Source organism: Ascaphus truei, chromosome 4, assembly GCF_040206685.1.
Source record: "Ascaphus truei isolate aAscTru1 chromosome 4, aAscTru1.hap1, whole genome shotgun sequence".
Lineage (NCBI taxonomy): Eukaryota > Metazoa > Chordata > Amphibia > Anura > Ascaphidae > Ascaphus > Ascaphus truei.
Genome location: NC_134486.1, coordinates 363,564,072 through 363,580,166, shown reverse-complemented (window position 1 = coordinate 363,580,166; position 16,095 = coordinate 363,564,072). Strand labels below are relative to the sequence as shown.

At 48.1% G+C, this 16,095-nt stretch overlaps 1 protein-coding gene across 1 annotated transcript in view; it reads right to left on the bottom strand.

Annotated features, from left to right (window-relative positions):
- Nucleotides 1-16,095, bottom strand: part of TAF1B (TATA-box binding protein associated factor, RNA polymerase I subunit B) — a 133,080-nt gene that overhangs the window by 115,174 nt on the left and 1,811 nt on the right. The window contains exon 2 of the mRNA XM_075598345.1: nt 8,270-10,209. Within this exon, the coding sequence (XP_075454460.1) occupies nt 8,270-8,350 (81 nt within the window). The 5' untranslated portion in view covers nt 8,351-10,209. The remainder of the gene's footprint in view (nt 1-8,269; nt 10,210-16,095) is intronic.

The following is a 16,095-nucleotide window of genomic DNA, read 5'->3' as shown; positions in this document are numbered from 1 at the left end:
CGTGACTATCTTTATGACACTTTATGTTTTGGTTTGCATGTGACACTCTTATTAGTGTCTTCCTATACGTGCCTGGTATTTATGTTTTGTTACATGTGGATTTAACACTTTTTATACGCCTACCAGAACTTTTGCAAGTAGTGCACATCACTAGTTATTTAGTTTAATATATTCTGTTCTGCACTTAGCGGTTGTGATATTCACTTAGCGCACGAGATATCTTTTCCATACATTTTTTTCTATATTTCAAATGAATAGGCCATAGAGAAATTTCCGGCATGATCTTCGAGCGGAGCACTGAGGCTGCAACTGATGAAGGAGCCGCTCCCCGAAATGTTATGCAGACTCGGGACCTGCGGTGCCTGTGCACAGACCCCGCGCTCTTCCTCACCACAATTAAACCGATTGTCGGGGGCAAAGTGCGGGGCCTCTGTAACGCGGTATCACCTCATTCAGGGTCACGCCATCATGGCACCGCGACGTTAAATAGTACTGCAATCCCAAATGGTGGCACGACGCCATGACAATGAGACGTCACGTCGCAGCTTCTTAAGGCATCACGTTACTATGACAGTGGGACGACCTGTGGCGCAGAGTTGCCATGACGCCGCCATGATGACGGGGACGTTGAGCAGGAGATGCCGAAGGAGAAGGGAAGAGGCCCGCACTACATGTCCCTGCGATAATCCCAGCTGTCTGAGGACATTGCTGCTTCTCAGTCAAAATTCAATTTAATTCTCCCTTTTGTATTGGGCCCAGAATGCATAGAAGTGAACTAAAGCAGCGGTTTTAAAACGTAAGTAATATGGAACTCTTAAAGCTGTATTGTGATTGCTTGGAATCTATTGAGACTTTGTGGCATCACTGACAATGTATCCCATGTATGTAAAAATACTATTGATAAATAATGTAACAGCTATATATATTTACAGGCTTTAAACCAGTGCACTAGAGATTACACTTCAGTACATGAGTTAGTTGCTAAAAAGATCTGGCACAACATGAAAGACTTGCGCATTTATTGTACACCGTATCTCAGGTAAAACAGTTCACAAACTTGTAAGATATCATCGCCTGCCGCTGGCCCACAAGACAAAATAAACTCAGTGCATAATAGGGTAAAAGTCGTTTAGCCAAAGTGATGCAAAGCTTTCACCCCTTGTTACCAGAGAGGTGTTGTTTACAGATTTCGAACCTGGGGGTCCTCCGGCACCGAACCGCACAATTTTTCCCACCCCACAGAGGATCTTCCCCCTCACTCCCCCCCAGCCCAGTTCCCAAGATACCGTTTTAGTTCCCAGTGTTTTCCTCCCCCTTTAGGGTGATCAAAAAGTCCCCCACATCTTGTGGGTTCCATGGGCCAGTAGCAAGACACAAAGTCATTGGGAGATGTACAGGAAGTAACGCCGACAACTAAAACACAAATACCTTGGAAACCAGGAGGCGATGGGGAGGGGGGTGGGGGGGTTAAAGAAATGAATGAAAAATAACGTTCATTTAGCTTCGGATAAACCCGTTCCTGATTATGTTAAAGAAAATCAATACTGAAATTCGGAGGGATTGCGGCTCTGAATTGTATTGATTTTTTTTTTTTAACAATATATAGACCACGTAAAACAAATTATACAAAAACATACCATTTTTAAATGCATATACAACTTAAAGCAGCAAATCAAAATCCTGTGTTTTTTAAATAAATCAGTTGTGTAGAACTGTATTAGAGAATACCATATTTGCCCGATTATAGGGCGACCCGAAAATAAGGCAACCCTGTGTCTCCGTTTGACCTTACTGCCACAAGCAATACGCCTGTCTCGGGGCCCCAAGGTGAAGCTTCCTTCATTTTACCCTTCTCCCTCATACAACCGACTGCAGACTGGCTCACAAAGTGGGCGGTCCCGATTAGAAGGCGAGTATGCACTTTTAACTTAAGTTTATGTAAAAAAACATCGTCTTACAAATCGGAAAAAATAGTACTTATTTAATTTTTTTATTCCCGCCCACACTCTATGCCCTTTTTTTTTTTTTCAAAACAATTTTATTAGGCATTCAGTTAAACATGCATTGGTATTGTACTATAACGCCTAACATTTTCCAATCCACAGTTTTTTTCGGGGGGGGGGGGGGGAGCAGAAGGACAACCGCCGTTGTCCGTAGAAAAGGGGGGGGAAGCCTTCAGAGAGGGAAGGCAGAGGGGAGGGGGACTGGGAGGGTGGGGGGGGGAGGAGGGGGAGAGGAGAGGGGGGAATGGGGCGGGGGGAGGGCGTCTGACTGTCTGGGGGTGTGAGCTATAGAGCATTGGTTGATCGCCTATGGAGGGGTGTCCGGGCTTTGGGGCGTAGGGATTGGCTGTCTGGCCCTAGTTTTGGAGGACCATGGGTCCCAGATTTCCTCGTGGGCCGGCAGTTTTGGTCGAACGATGGCGATGAGTCGTTCCATGATCATCACCTCGTCGACTCTTTTTCTAATTGTTCCCAGTGCCGGCGTAGTTGTTTTCCTCCAGGATGCCGCAATACAGCAACGAGCCGCAGTAAAAATGAAGGATATCAATTTCCTGACTGGTCGGACAATGTCTTTCAGTGGTGCCGCCAGCAGGTAGGTCAGTGGTTCAATAGGCACTTCCAGGTCGGTGACCTCTTTTATTAAAATTTGGACCTTGGCCCAGTACTTTACAATTTCTGGACAGGACCACCAGATGTGGACCATGTCCCCTCTATGACCACAGCCTCTCCAACATAGATCCGAAGCCAGAGGGTAGATTTGGTTTAATCGGGCTGGGGTAAGATACCAGCCGAACATAATTTTATAAATGTTTTCCTTTATTGTAGTACATAGGGAGGTCTCCGAGGCTGTCTCCCAGATTTCTTCCCAAGTCTCTCTGTCTATATGTAAGTTCAGGTCAGCTGCCCATTTGAGCATATAGTCGTGCTCTTTTGGGGTCGAGGAGCGTTCTAGTGCCCCGTATATCTCTGAGATGAGACCTTTCTGGTGGGTCTTTGTCTCGCAGAGATGTTCGAACGTTGTGAGAGTGGGGTATTCTGGGAGAGGGCAAGTTGTTCTAATAAAGTTTCTAATTTGAAGATATTTGAATGTGTCCAATTGTCTGATTTGATATTTGGTCCTTAATTCTTGGAAACTCAGAGGCCTCCCCAGGCTCAGAAAATCCGCAATCGCCTCTATACCCCTCATGCGGTATTGTTCGAACAGTTTAGATCCAGATCCCGGGGGGAACTTTGGATTGTTAAAAATAGGGGTCAATTGGGAGCTTTTAGTAGTAAGGCCATATTTGTATTTGCAACGTAACCACACATCCCATGTGAATCGGGAGGCCTGAAGTTTCAGGTTGTGTGTATGTCCCTCCCCTCTGTCCAGGCTCCAGAGGCAGGCTTGCAGAGAAGGCATTTTGGCACATTGAGTCTCTATCTCCACCCAACTACAACGGGTCGGGTCGGCATTCCACATTACCACCTGCTTAAGCTGTGCAGCTAGGTAATATCTGTGTAAGTCCAGTACCCCCAGACCTCCTCTAGATCTTGCTGCCATCAGGACCGATCTGGCGACTCGGGGTCTTTTGCCCTGCCAAATAAAGTTAAATATTCTGTTTTGCATATTTTTGAGATCAGCGCCTGGGACGTGGGTCGGGAGTGTTTGAAAGAGATATAGCATTCTTGGGAGTATATTCATCTTAATGGAAATCATTCGACCGATCCACGATATCTGGTAACCTTCCCACTGATCTAGATCCTTTTTGATCTTGTCCCATAAACGCGGGTAGTTATCCCGGTATAAATCCCGGTAGTGCCTTGACACATTAACTCCCAGATATTTAATGTGTGAAGGGCACCATCTGTAGGTAAAATTGGTTTTGAGGAGATTGACTTCGGGATCCGGGAGACTAAGATTTAGGGCCTCTGATTTGTCGCTGTTTATCTTATATCCTGATACTCTGCCAAACTCCATCAGTTCCCTCTGGAGGTTGGGGAGGGAAGTTAGAGGTTTAGTCAGAGCAAGGATGATGTCATCAGCGAATAGGGAAATTTTGTATTGTGTTTTATCAATCGGGATTCCCTGGATATTAGGGTTCTGTCTTATTTTAGACGCCAGTGGTTCAATCGTAAGGGCGAAGAGAAGGGGAGAGAGGGGGCATCCCTGCCGAGTACCGTTCTGGATTAGGAATCGTTCAGATCCTCCGCCCGAGAGGCGTACCGAGGCTGAGGGGTTCTGGTAAAGTGCTTGAACGCCCTTTAGGAACGAGTCTCTGAAGCCGAATTTAATCAATGTTTGGTTTAGGAATAGCCAATCAATTCTGTCGAATGCCTTCTCTGCGTCAAGGCTTAGTAACATTGACTTTGAGCCTGAAAGGTGGGCATGATCTACTAAGTTAATTATTTTACGTGTATTGTCTGAGGCCTGACGGCCCAGGACAAACCCGACCTGGTCCTTGTGTATTAATCTCGGGAGGATGGGATTAAGTCTGTTCGCCAAAATTTTACTATATAGTTTAAGGTCGTTGTTCAACAATGAAATTGGTCTGTAACTTCCGCATTGGGTGGGGTCCTTCCCGTCTTTAAGTATTATTGCCAAATTTGCGGACGACATTGTGGACGGGATAGGACTCCCTTCAAGGAATGAGTTGAACAAACTTAATAGATGTTTGGATAGAATGGGAAAGAATTTTTTGTAGTATGCATTTGTGAAGCCATCAGGGCCCGGCGCCTTAGAATTTTTTGAGGCTCTCACGGCCATTTCCAATTCGTCTATCGTTATTTTCGCGTTTAGGTAAGTATTCTCCTCTTCTGTTAATGAAGGGAGGTCGCACTCGGAAAGGTAACCGGCTGCTAATGCCGTATCCGTCTCTTTAGAGTTAGCAGAGTGGGTTCTTAGGTTATACAATTTAGTGTAGAATTTGGTGAATTCCTCTGCTATTTTTTTTTCGTTATATTGGAGTTCACCAGAGTTATTCCTGATCGCCGTGATTTGCGATCTTTTCTGTATGCCTCGTAACTTGCTGGCAAGAAGTCTATCGGCCTTGTTCCCTTTATCGTAATACCTTTGACCCGTCCATCTAAGAGCTTTTTCTACATCTTCTAATTGGATGATCCTTAGATCGTTTCGAGCAGTTGTCAACTGTTTATAGATTCTCCGGGAGGGGTTATTTTATGCTTTTGCTCTAGATCGATTATTTTGTCTGTGAGCTCTTTAGATAATCTGAGTTTGGTTTTCTTCCGGTGGGAGGCAATCGAGATAAGATTTCCTCGAATTGTCGCCTTATGGGCTTCCCACAGGCTTGCTGGAGAGGCTACGGAGCCTGTGTTTATTCTGAAGTATTCCCTAAGGGATTTTTTGAGTTCCAGCACTGTCCCGGAGTGGTTCAGTAAGGAATCGTTTAATTTCCAGCAGTACGAAATAGTTTTCCCGAAGGGGATGGACAGGGTCATGGTGATGGGAGCATGATCTGACCATGTAATTGGGCCGATATCTGTATCAGTGGTAGCCTCTAGTACGTTCTTGGAAGCAAGGAAGTAGACAATACGGGAGTAAGACTGGTGGGGCGCCGAGTAAAAAGTGTAATCTCTCTGTCCCTGATGCTGTGTTCTCCAAATGTCTACCAGAGAAAAGTCTCTCATAATATCCTTAAATTTTTTCCCCAGTCTTTGTGACTGAGTGGAGTGTTGTCGCCCTGGTTGGCTCGATTTGTCTTCCTTTGGGTTGAGAGCCATATTTAAATCCCCTGCAATGAGTATTGAGGATAGGTATTGTGGGTCAATTTCTTCCAGAACCTTTTTAAGAAATTCAGTCTGGTTTTCGTTTGGGGCGTATAGGTTAATAAGGGCGATTGACGTGCTGGATAGTGAGCCATAGACTACAATGAATCTCCCCTCTGGATCTGCCTGAATTTTTGTTAAATTAAATGGGGTGCCCTGTCGGAACAGAATGGCAACCCCTCTACGCTTGCTGCTGAAAGATGAGAAATAACTCATCGGGAATGCATGCTGGAATATTTTAGGCGGCTCTTGTGACGTGAAGTGCGTCTCCTGGAGGAAAACAACGTCCCCTCCTGTTTTCTTTATCTCCTGGAGGGCCAGGCGTCGCTTTCTATTATTGTGGAGTCCCTTCACGTTGAGGGAGATAATTTTCAGGGCTTTTTGGTGAGACATTGTTATCTCTCAGCGAAAACCGCTTGTGTTATCGCTGGACTAGTGCTAGGGGGAGCAGTCAGAATGGGCGAGGGGATGAGGGGTCGGGAGTCGGGCCGCTGGGACAGTAGCAGCGGTTGGAAAAGGGGAGGAAAATCGACCCTAATGGGGTCTAAACGTGTGGGACCGGTCTTAGAGAAAGAACCGGTTAGTGGGGTATAAGACCCTTGGGGGCGGGTCCGAGAACGCTCTCCAGTGAAGGCGGGTCGGGTGGAGACCCAGAAGATTCTGTGGCTTCAACCGGCCTCTGCCTCGCCGGGTTGGCTCATTCGGTGGGATGTCAGGCCCGCAGGACTTTTTGCTCCACCTAGCCGTATGTGGGCGGGCGTGGGCGAGGGAGGGGTAACTGGGTCGGGAGGTGAGGGGTTGGGGACGTTAAAGGTCGCTGTGGGAATGATTGCTCGAAAGGGCGGGGGGGAAGAGGGGGGGACAAGGAGGGAGGGGGTGATGAAGGGGGAGAATGGGGAGGGAGGGGGGTGTGGGGGAGGGGGAAGGGGAGGGGGGGGAGGGGATGAGATCTCCTTATGGGCTCTCGGTTGGTGGGACCTGTTGTCTGGCAATGTTATCTGTCTGCGGTGCTTAGTAGCTGGAGGGAGGGGGAGGGGGTATACGGGGGGGTCCCTGTTCAGTAGGTGTGGGGGAGGGGAGGTGTGGGGGTGTGGGGGTGGGTGAAGGGGGAAGAGGGTGTAGGTCTTGGGAAAGAGAAGGGTATGGTGAGAGGGAGGGAGCAGGGGGGGTGGAGCATAGGTGGGACATCAAGAGACATATCTCCATTCTCCTCGGGTAGCCGACGGTCGCGAAGCTGCTCCTGCTCAAGAACGCCGGGGTGGGGGTGGGTGGAGGGGGGGGGCGGGGATAGGGGGTAGGGAGGGGTACAGGCTTAAACACTGAGTCATTACTGTTCATTACTGTAGGCGTTTAGCAGTGACAATATAACATAGATGGTACATTGAACCCTTAGCAGTATACATGAATCATATATAGCAGTATTCACCTTATACATTTGCTATAACACCAGCGTTGAGCGGCCTCATGTGGTGAACCCGGGAACTACGCCTGTTGGGTCCGCATTCGAGAGCATGCTTAACCAGTCAGGTTCAAGGTAGAGTGGATCAGTCCGGGTGGACTGGGGGGGGGGCTAGGGTGCAGGTCCTATAGCGGGGAAGGGTAGGGGGGAGGGGGGGGGGCCAGGGGAGGGGGGGGGGGGAGAGGGGGGGGGAAGAGTAGGGGGAGGGGGGGGGCGGGAAGATGCTATGGGGATCGGGGGGGTGGCTGGGGAAGGGATATAGGACGGGGGGGGGATAGGGGGCGGTACAGGCTTGTACTTTCGACCTTAGATAGTAAACATAGTGTATATTGAGCAATCCTGACAACAGACCTTCCCTATGACCCAAGCGTCCTGTACCCTCGTGTGGGGAATCTGGGTGCAGCTCTTGATAGGCCCGCTGTCGTAAGCGTGTTCGGCTGATCTGGGTCAGAGGTGAGCGGTTCCGCCCGGTGGGGGCTGGAAGGGATAGGGGTGGATGTAGGGGGGGTGGGGGGGCGGGGGTGGGTTTGCGTGGTCGGGGGGGGGGCGGAGGGAGGGGGAGGGGGGGAGGGGGGAGGAGGGGGTGGAGGAGGGGGAGGAGGGGGGGGAGGAGGGGGGAAGGGGGGGTAAGGGGAGGAGGGAGGGGGGAGGGGGGGGGCGGAGGAGGGGGGAGGGCGGAGGAGGTAGGGGAGGGGGGGGGGGAGAGGGGGGGGGTGGAGGAGGGGGGAGGGAGGGAAGGAGGAGGGGGGGGGAGGGGGGGTGGAGGAGGGGGGGGGTGGAGGAGTGGGGGGAGGAGGGGGGAGGAGGGGGAAGGAGGGGGAGGGGGAGTGGGGGGGAGGAGGGGGAGGGGGAGTGGGGGGGAGGAGGGGGGAGGGGGGGGGGGAGAAGGGGGGGGGGAAGGGGGATGCCCTGTGAGTTCTTTATGGGTCCTTCTAACTGGGAGGACGTGGACGCAGTGGTGATTAAAGCCTGTTGCCAAACTGGGGGTGATGGGGTATATAATAACAGTAACCAGGGGTAACATGGGGGGAACAGTGCTACAGACCCTCCGTCCGTGGACACCGCATAGCTGGGGGCGACCGGGATATCCTGTGCCGTCCTCCCCTCCGCGGAGGGGGGAAATCATGGTCCCCTGGGATCGTCAAGGGTTGGACCGCCAGCGAGACCCTCTGACCCCCCCTCGGCCGAGGGGGGGGCACCGGCACTCCATCCGGGAACCGGGCTGTTGCGTGGCCTCCGCTGGTGCTGTGCGTGTGACGCCTCTAGTGTGGGACATCCGGTCAGGGCCACGTGATGCGGGGAGTGAAGTCTGAAGGTCGGGGGTCGCGCACGGTGATGACGTCGGCATCGTCACGATCTCGCCCAGGATGCCTCGTGGTGCTCCGCAGCGGAGTGAAGACTCACCGGGCCCATCTTGGGGGAATCCGGTGCGCACGAGGTGGGCCCACCTCATCGAGCTCCAGTGCTGCCGCGGGTGGTGCCTTCATGGTGTCAGGGGGGATGGATCCGGTCGCTCCTCCGGTTGCTGCTGGGAGCCTCTGTTGAGCGGTGAGTGCTTCGTATAGTGTTTCCTGCACGGGGGACCCTCGCGGCGCCATCTTAGGTGGTGTTAGGGAAGGCGGTAGAAATGTCCCGGGAGGGCCTCTCTGTGTGCAGGGGACACCCGTCAACGCTCCCTGGACTGCCTCTGCTCCGCGATCCTTTCTGATGCTCTAACCGGGTGGTCCTCCCTTTCCCGGGGTCTGTTGGCAGGCTGGTGAGTGTGGCGGAAGGGTTCCGCGGGGAGGCCCAGGGTTTTAGCCAGAGGTTCCATTTCTTCTGGCTGCCGGATGGTCAGGAATTTTCCTTTGTGGGAGATGGTCAGCTTAAAGGGGAAGCCCCATTTGTATTTAATTCCCTTCTCCCTGAGTAGGAGTGTCAGGGGGCGCATTGCCTTCCGTCTGTCCACGGTTAACTTGGATAGATCATTGTAGACCTGTAATGGCTCATTTTGGAACGTGATCGTGTCCTTATCCCTGCAGGCACCAATCAGTTTATCCTTAGTTGAGAAACTGTGGAGGCGCACGATCACGTCCCGCTTGCGGTTAGGGTCTTCTGAGTGCGGACCCAGTGCCCTGTGAGCCCTGTCTATTTCCATGTCCCGGGGGTCGAGATCAGGGGAGATAGCGAGGAAAAAGTCCTGGAGGTAAGCCCTGAGCTGGGAGGGCATTATCGCCTCGGGGATACCGCGGATCCGCAGGTTCTGCCTGCGGTCCCGGTTCTCTTGGTCCTCCAGACCGTCCCGGAGGGAGTGAATCTCATGTCCCAGGCGAATTATCTCGTCGTCAGCCTCTGACTGATGTTGGAGGGCTTCATCAAGCCTAGCTTCCAGGGTTGTGGTTCGTTCTTGCAGGCCCTGAATGTCATGCTTTATCTCAGCCACTGCCTCTTTAATATTCGCCTCCAATGATCTTTGGAGCTTAGCATGTAGCTCCTCGAGAAACTCCTTTGTGATTCTTGCGTCTGGTGATGGAGGGGTCTCAGCGGGGCTCGCCGGGCTAGTGAGGCCTTGTGTGCCTCGTGCACTGGATGTCTGGGGGCCATCTTGCCTCCTGCCTCCCGTCTCAGCAGATTGTTTAGCGGGGGTAAAGAACCTTCCAACCCCTTGGGGCTGTTGATTTTTTCCCCTATTTGCCATCCCTGCGGTTTCAGAGAGAGGTTCTGTGGTTTTTGGGGTGTTTTTGGCCGGGTTAAAAGGTATAAAATTGGTAATTATACAGAGGGGTCTCCAGAGCTCTCCCTTTACCCGTCTGTCCTGGATGACGTCATAGACACGCCCCCCACTCTATGCCCTTTTTAATGTATTGAACTTCCTTGGCTTGCTGTAGCAACCATTTTACGAAAGCACTGCACTTCCTCTTTTGAAATAGGCGGCCATAGTGTGAACCCAGGGAAGCCGGATCTTCGCTGATCCATCACGGGAGATCGGCGGTTACTTAGCAAATCCTGTAAGTAAATTGTAATAAAACAGTGAGTGAATCAGAATGTAGATATGGGCTTTTTCTTATTTTGTTTAAGTGGCTGTCACACGCATACGTAAGCGCTTCGGGGAAAGGACTCCTTTTCCTAATATTACTTTTAGGTCTGAAGCACTTACTCCCATTATGTGTTATCTGTATTTGTTATTCATATGATTATGTCACATGTATTACTGCTGTGAAGCGCTATGTACATTAATACTATTATTAATGGCACTATATAAATAAAGATATACATCCATCCAAAAAACTTATGGGGAACCGGGGGGGGGAGGGTGAAGCACATATTGAAGCGCTTCTAAAAAAAATATACAAGATGCTGTTTGGGTTTCTTTTAAATCCAAAGAAACGCTAAAATAGTTATGCATATGCATCACTCAAACGTCATCCAATGGACTATGGGAAAAATGTCAGCCATCTTAACTTTAGATGTATGATTGTGGTGAAGTCAAAAAACACAATTAGGGAGAGTGCAAAACTAGTGACTAAAGAAGTGCTTGCCTTCTGGGATAAAGCCAAAATTCCTACTTCCCAGGAGAGAAACATTCTTCCAAAAGTGGAAAAGTTGATCTCCTCATGGAAAACTCTGCAGAAGAGGGCCAAAACAAGAAATGAAACAGATAAAGAAAGACTTTCTTGAGAGTCTGAATATTCTATTTTATATAGCACATGCTGACGCTCTGAGTCATATCTCCATAGAAGATAAAGATTTTATAATTGCACAGAGATGGCTTACAGTATGTAAATATGGTATATGAGTGAAGTTGATAGACAACTCGTGCCGAAAAAAGAAAGGACCAAAGACAGAATAGAGAGCGCAGCTAAACTAAAGTGTAAAGAAGAACGCAAGGTGCCATTTTAATGTGTCTAGGAAATGATGTCTCAACAGTTGCAGTCAACAGAACATCAATCCGAACTGCCCCCCCTTGCACAGAGAGAAATGCTCAAAGCTGGACTTTCAAATCAGTCCCAATGTGCCTCTCGTCATCCACTGGGCTGGGAAAATTCTTTCCAATACCACTGGAAAGGGTGATAAGGTTGACTGCCTATTATTCTTTCCAGTGAAGGAATGGAGAAGCTTTAGATGTTCCAAAACTTTCTCGAGGAACTGGAGAAGAAATTGACTCTGCTGTTTTCAACGCTTTTACTGATTGAAAATTGCAAGATTGCACCTGAGCCATGACTTTTGACATTACTGCAAGCAACACTGGTGCAGCAATGTACATAGCAAACATATAAGTTCTGTTCCACCTCTTTATTATGAAGTATATCCTAAAAACAGGTAATAGAGGAAGGTGGGCAAAGGATTGGTGACAGCTGTGTTACATCCTCCCACCTACAGCTTGCTTTCTTCAATAATTACATTTAATATGTTTTCATTTTATATGTTTTCTGTTAATGTAACAATTTCAAAGTTATCATGAAAAGCGAATTGTTTTATTTGCGATTTTCTAAAACTATAGTGCATGGAACAAACTACTGCAATTCAATGATTTCAGCACAGTCCATTGGAAAAAAAGTGGGCATTATTTACTCTGCTGAATCGATGATTACATACATGAGTCAGTTCCCAGAACCTGCAACTTCTTCACCTACTATACAGTAAGCATGCATCATTGTGTTTGTAAAGTGTGTGCTGGCAGCAGATAAAAGAACAAAATATAGCGTCATACACAGAAAGCACATTTAAGTCTGCAGACCATGTAATTGTTTATGCGTTATCACAGAAATCTTAATTTTATTAATGACATTTCAGTTAGGGCATTCACTAGAAGGTAGGAAGTACCATGTCATGAGAACTATTCTCTGAGAATATTTAACCTTCAAGGGCAATAATTGCCAGGATGCATCTAAACCTAGAAAACATCATTTTCTTTGAGTTGTCTGAAGCGTCTGACATACATACAGTACAAGTTCGTAGACAGGCACCCACAGGAACGTGATTAAAATAAAGTGATTATGATAGATATCAATGTTTCAGTCCACTTTGGGTCCTAACACGATGAGAAACGTCACAAAGAGAACCGAAAACACACATGTAGATAATAATAAATCAATTCCTTTTCATCAAGTTCCTGCGAGTGCCTGTCTACCAACTGGACAGAGATAGATATTCATACACACATAATTCAGAAGCTCCAGACAACTCAAAGAAGTATGGACAGAGAGACAGGAAAAATAATCAATGGGTTTGAAACCAAACAAAAAAGTCTGTGACATCATCACAAGGCAGTGGGCCGGACATATCTTAAGAAGAATTGACCACCGTTGGACAAAGATATTCCTCGACTGGATCCCAAGAGTGATTAAAAGACCATGGCAACAATCAAAAAGTAAGACAGGCTCTTGTGTGACTTAATTGGAGCATAAGATCCAAGATAGCGTTTAACAGGAACTTATCACTGTTTGAGAGAAACTGCCTCTAAATCAAGCAGGGAGCTGGTTAATGGCAGACATGCAATTAACTAGACTCCACCTGGCCACTATAGAGCTCTAAGAAAAGCCTCCTTTGGGAAACAGGAAAGAGATTTCCTGAGTTCACAATTGAGCTGACACAGGAACGCAGAGAAGCCTGCACACAGACACTGTCTTGAGGACAAAGGCTGTACTAAGATCAAGACATCCAGACACCTATATTTCCATGATACCGAGGGCCCAGGAACCTGCCAGAGACCGATACGGAGGGCCACCTGAGACTTTGGGGTGATAGGTTGGTAATGGAAATATCCCCCCAGTCCTGCAGATAGGGTCTGGGAACGTAAGTTAGCCCTTACAAAGGGATAGGGGTTTTTGTTTTTGTATGTGTTGCCTGGATAAAGGAACAGGCTTAATAAAGCCAAGATATAATTGCACCCAAATCGGTCTCCATTATATGTACCTCTGCACACAACTCTAACATGGAGGTATAATCTGGTTGACTGTATACAACTAGTTTTGTTGGACAAGTGAATTGTCGTTATGTTAATAATAAAAAATAAAGAGACATTTACACAGTGTGAAAGTACAAAAACGAACAGAGAGTATTGTTAATATGTATGCTTCACCATGTAAAATTTGGAAGATATAACATGTACTGATCTGTAAGTTCGCTAATAAAAAAAGATTTAACAAAGAAAAAAGTGTAAAATTGTGAGGAATCGCCATCCTGGCGGCTGTAGAGCGTCTCCTCACCTTAAAGGCCCTTCTGCAACGGACATCCAGGATGCGCAATCGCTTGGTCCAGTTACGCACACGCATCTTGCACAGTCTGACTCTCTGTCCGGGCTCTGTCTCCACCCCCGCTCCGGCGCACGTAGGGTGCGCTCGTCCAGCCTCCCTGCTGATGCGCGTCTCAAGCTCCGCCCACACTCTGGTGACGGACAGGACCGGCGTGGGAGTGACGTGCGCTCCAGGCTCCGCCCCGACCTGTGACGCGTGATCGATCCTGCCCCCGTTCCTAATCACGCTGCATCATAGGGCACACCTGTGTGCACCAGCAGCCAATAGAATTCCGCTTCCTGGTTCTATTCTGGCTTTCTATTGCAGGATCTACCTTTATATGCCTTCCTGGTTCAGACTCTCATTACTGAGCATAGTCTAGTGCTGCACCGTGCCTTGCTGTATTCTAGTTCCTGTGACCTTGCCTGTTAACCTCTTGTTGCCTGACCCTGCTTATCTCTTGGACTCCGCACCTCTCCGTTCCTGATCCGGCTTTGTACGGCCATTCTCCAGTCCTGACCTTGGCCAAGTACTCCAACGATCCGCTACTCTCCTATCCTGAACCTGGCTACGTACCCCGACGATCCGCAACTCTCCTCTCCGGAATTGGCAAGTACCCTCACTACTCTTACATCTCCATCCTGGCCTAGCTTGCATGACCAATCTACATCCTAGGTGCGCCCACGTGGCTGTGGGTTGGCGTTACTCAATTCCCTACCTCAGCACCACGGTCGCGCTTCGTTTGTGGTGAGCTACGTGTTACAAAATGGGAGGATGAAATCAGGTTTGTTGGCGCAACGTAAAGAGAGGCTGCAACCGCAGTACCTGGAAGATCAATTGGGGGGTGGGGGGGTGTTCATCCAGCAGTTGATCGACATGGGCTGATGATGATCTAAACAGTAAATATATCCTCCAAATCATTAACATTGAAGTCCTTAGATTTGAGTTAGCTAGAATAGGGATGTTGACTGAATATATTTATATTTCATATAAACATTTTGTTTTAATGATATATAAATATATATTGAGCCATAAATGTTGATTTAGTTATATTAGCTCTGACAGTTACAATTAGCTTTCCTTTCTTTGAGAAAAAAACCCCCAAGAAAACACAATGAAGACCAGAAATTTAGTCATTTGTTACTGCATTCTTACCATTATTGAAACTGGTCACATTTAACAAATATATGGGTTTTGCTATACAGGCAGTCCTCGCTATCAAGCGTTATGACAAGCGGATTATCCGAAGCGTCACAATGCATTCCGTAGAATGGATTATCTGACGCCAGAACAGATTATCCGACGATCGCCGTGGCCCATTAATGCTTTCACTATCCAACGCTAGTTTCAGGGAACGGATTTCGTCAGATAACCGAGGACAGCCTATTTAATGAAAACAGGCAGAATTAAGGGATGGTATCCCTATAGTCACAGGGACTAGTTTTCTATGCCCCCCTTGGGACTACTTTTCTATTTAATGAAAACACAGAATATTACATTAAAAGACAAAGCCAAAAGCGGTTTTGCAATTAGATACTTAAACTGTCAATCTCATCAGGACTCGCATAATGTGAGTGGGGCCGATGTATCATCGAACAGAAAAACTTGTTTCAGTGCACCGCGTCAGTTTTTGATCCAAATTGTAAGAAGTAAAGTTTGTTGCTTCAGAGTCTCACATGCAGATTTCTAAACAAGAGCGTTATCACCTCAGACCTGGAGATCTTTTGGCGCACATTGAAAAGGGAAAAAATGTACATGCCATTGCGCACATCTCATTATCTGTGAGTCATGCTCCTGCTTAAAAAACACTCCCCAAAACACAAATATCGGAGCAAAGTCTTTGATACAAAAATGATGTAATTTGCGCTACTTTAGCTCAATTACTTGTCTTTGTATTATAAAGCCAGGTATATAAAAATGCTCAGGGATTAACATTTTCCAAATAAATGTTGTCCCTCGCACTTGTGTATTGCGGTGCCGAGTGACCGGTTAGTCACAGCCGCAGAGCAACCGATCCTGCTTTACGAGCGCGACACGGAAGCAGAAACAGGGCCTGTTAGCCACTCACAGCTGCGCCACTTAGTGTGTAGGGAAGGGGGAGAAGAGACGGAGTGCGGGCATCAGATGCACGCTACTGCTCGGAGAGGGAGGGGCAGCCCTGCACTCTAGCTGGTTCCTATGTTAATATTTTTGACCACCCTGTTTTCCTTTTCTTGTTTAGAATCAAATACATTCACCAGATATGTGTCACAGAGATCATAATAAGAATACCATTAACAGGTTCAGTGCATTTCAATGTTGTGAGATTTCAGACAGCCCTTGCTCTTGTTGCCATTGCTAAACCCAGTGCATTCTGGCACACAACAGTCCTGCATTTCCAAGGATAACAGGCCGAGAAGCAGGACTGCACCTAGAATATTATACTACATGTGCAATAACATGGGCAATACTGCACTTATTTTCAGGGATGGAAATATCCCAGGTGCGTTATATTTTTGCTGTTGTCCGTCACTGCCGGGACAGGTCAGTCAGCGCTGTGCCACCAAGGCCGCGGCCAGGGTGTAGAGGCGTGTGCGTGCTCGGCGTGTTTAAATATGCTTTACCTGACGCACGCATCCAATGTGCTGTTGCGCGCGTGCACTTGGACCGACACTGT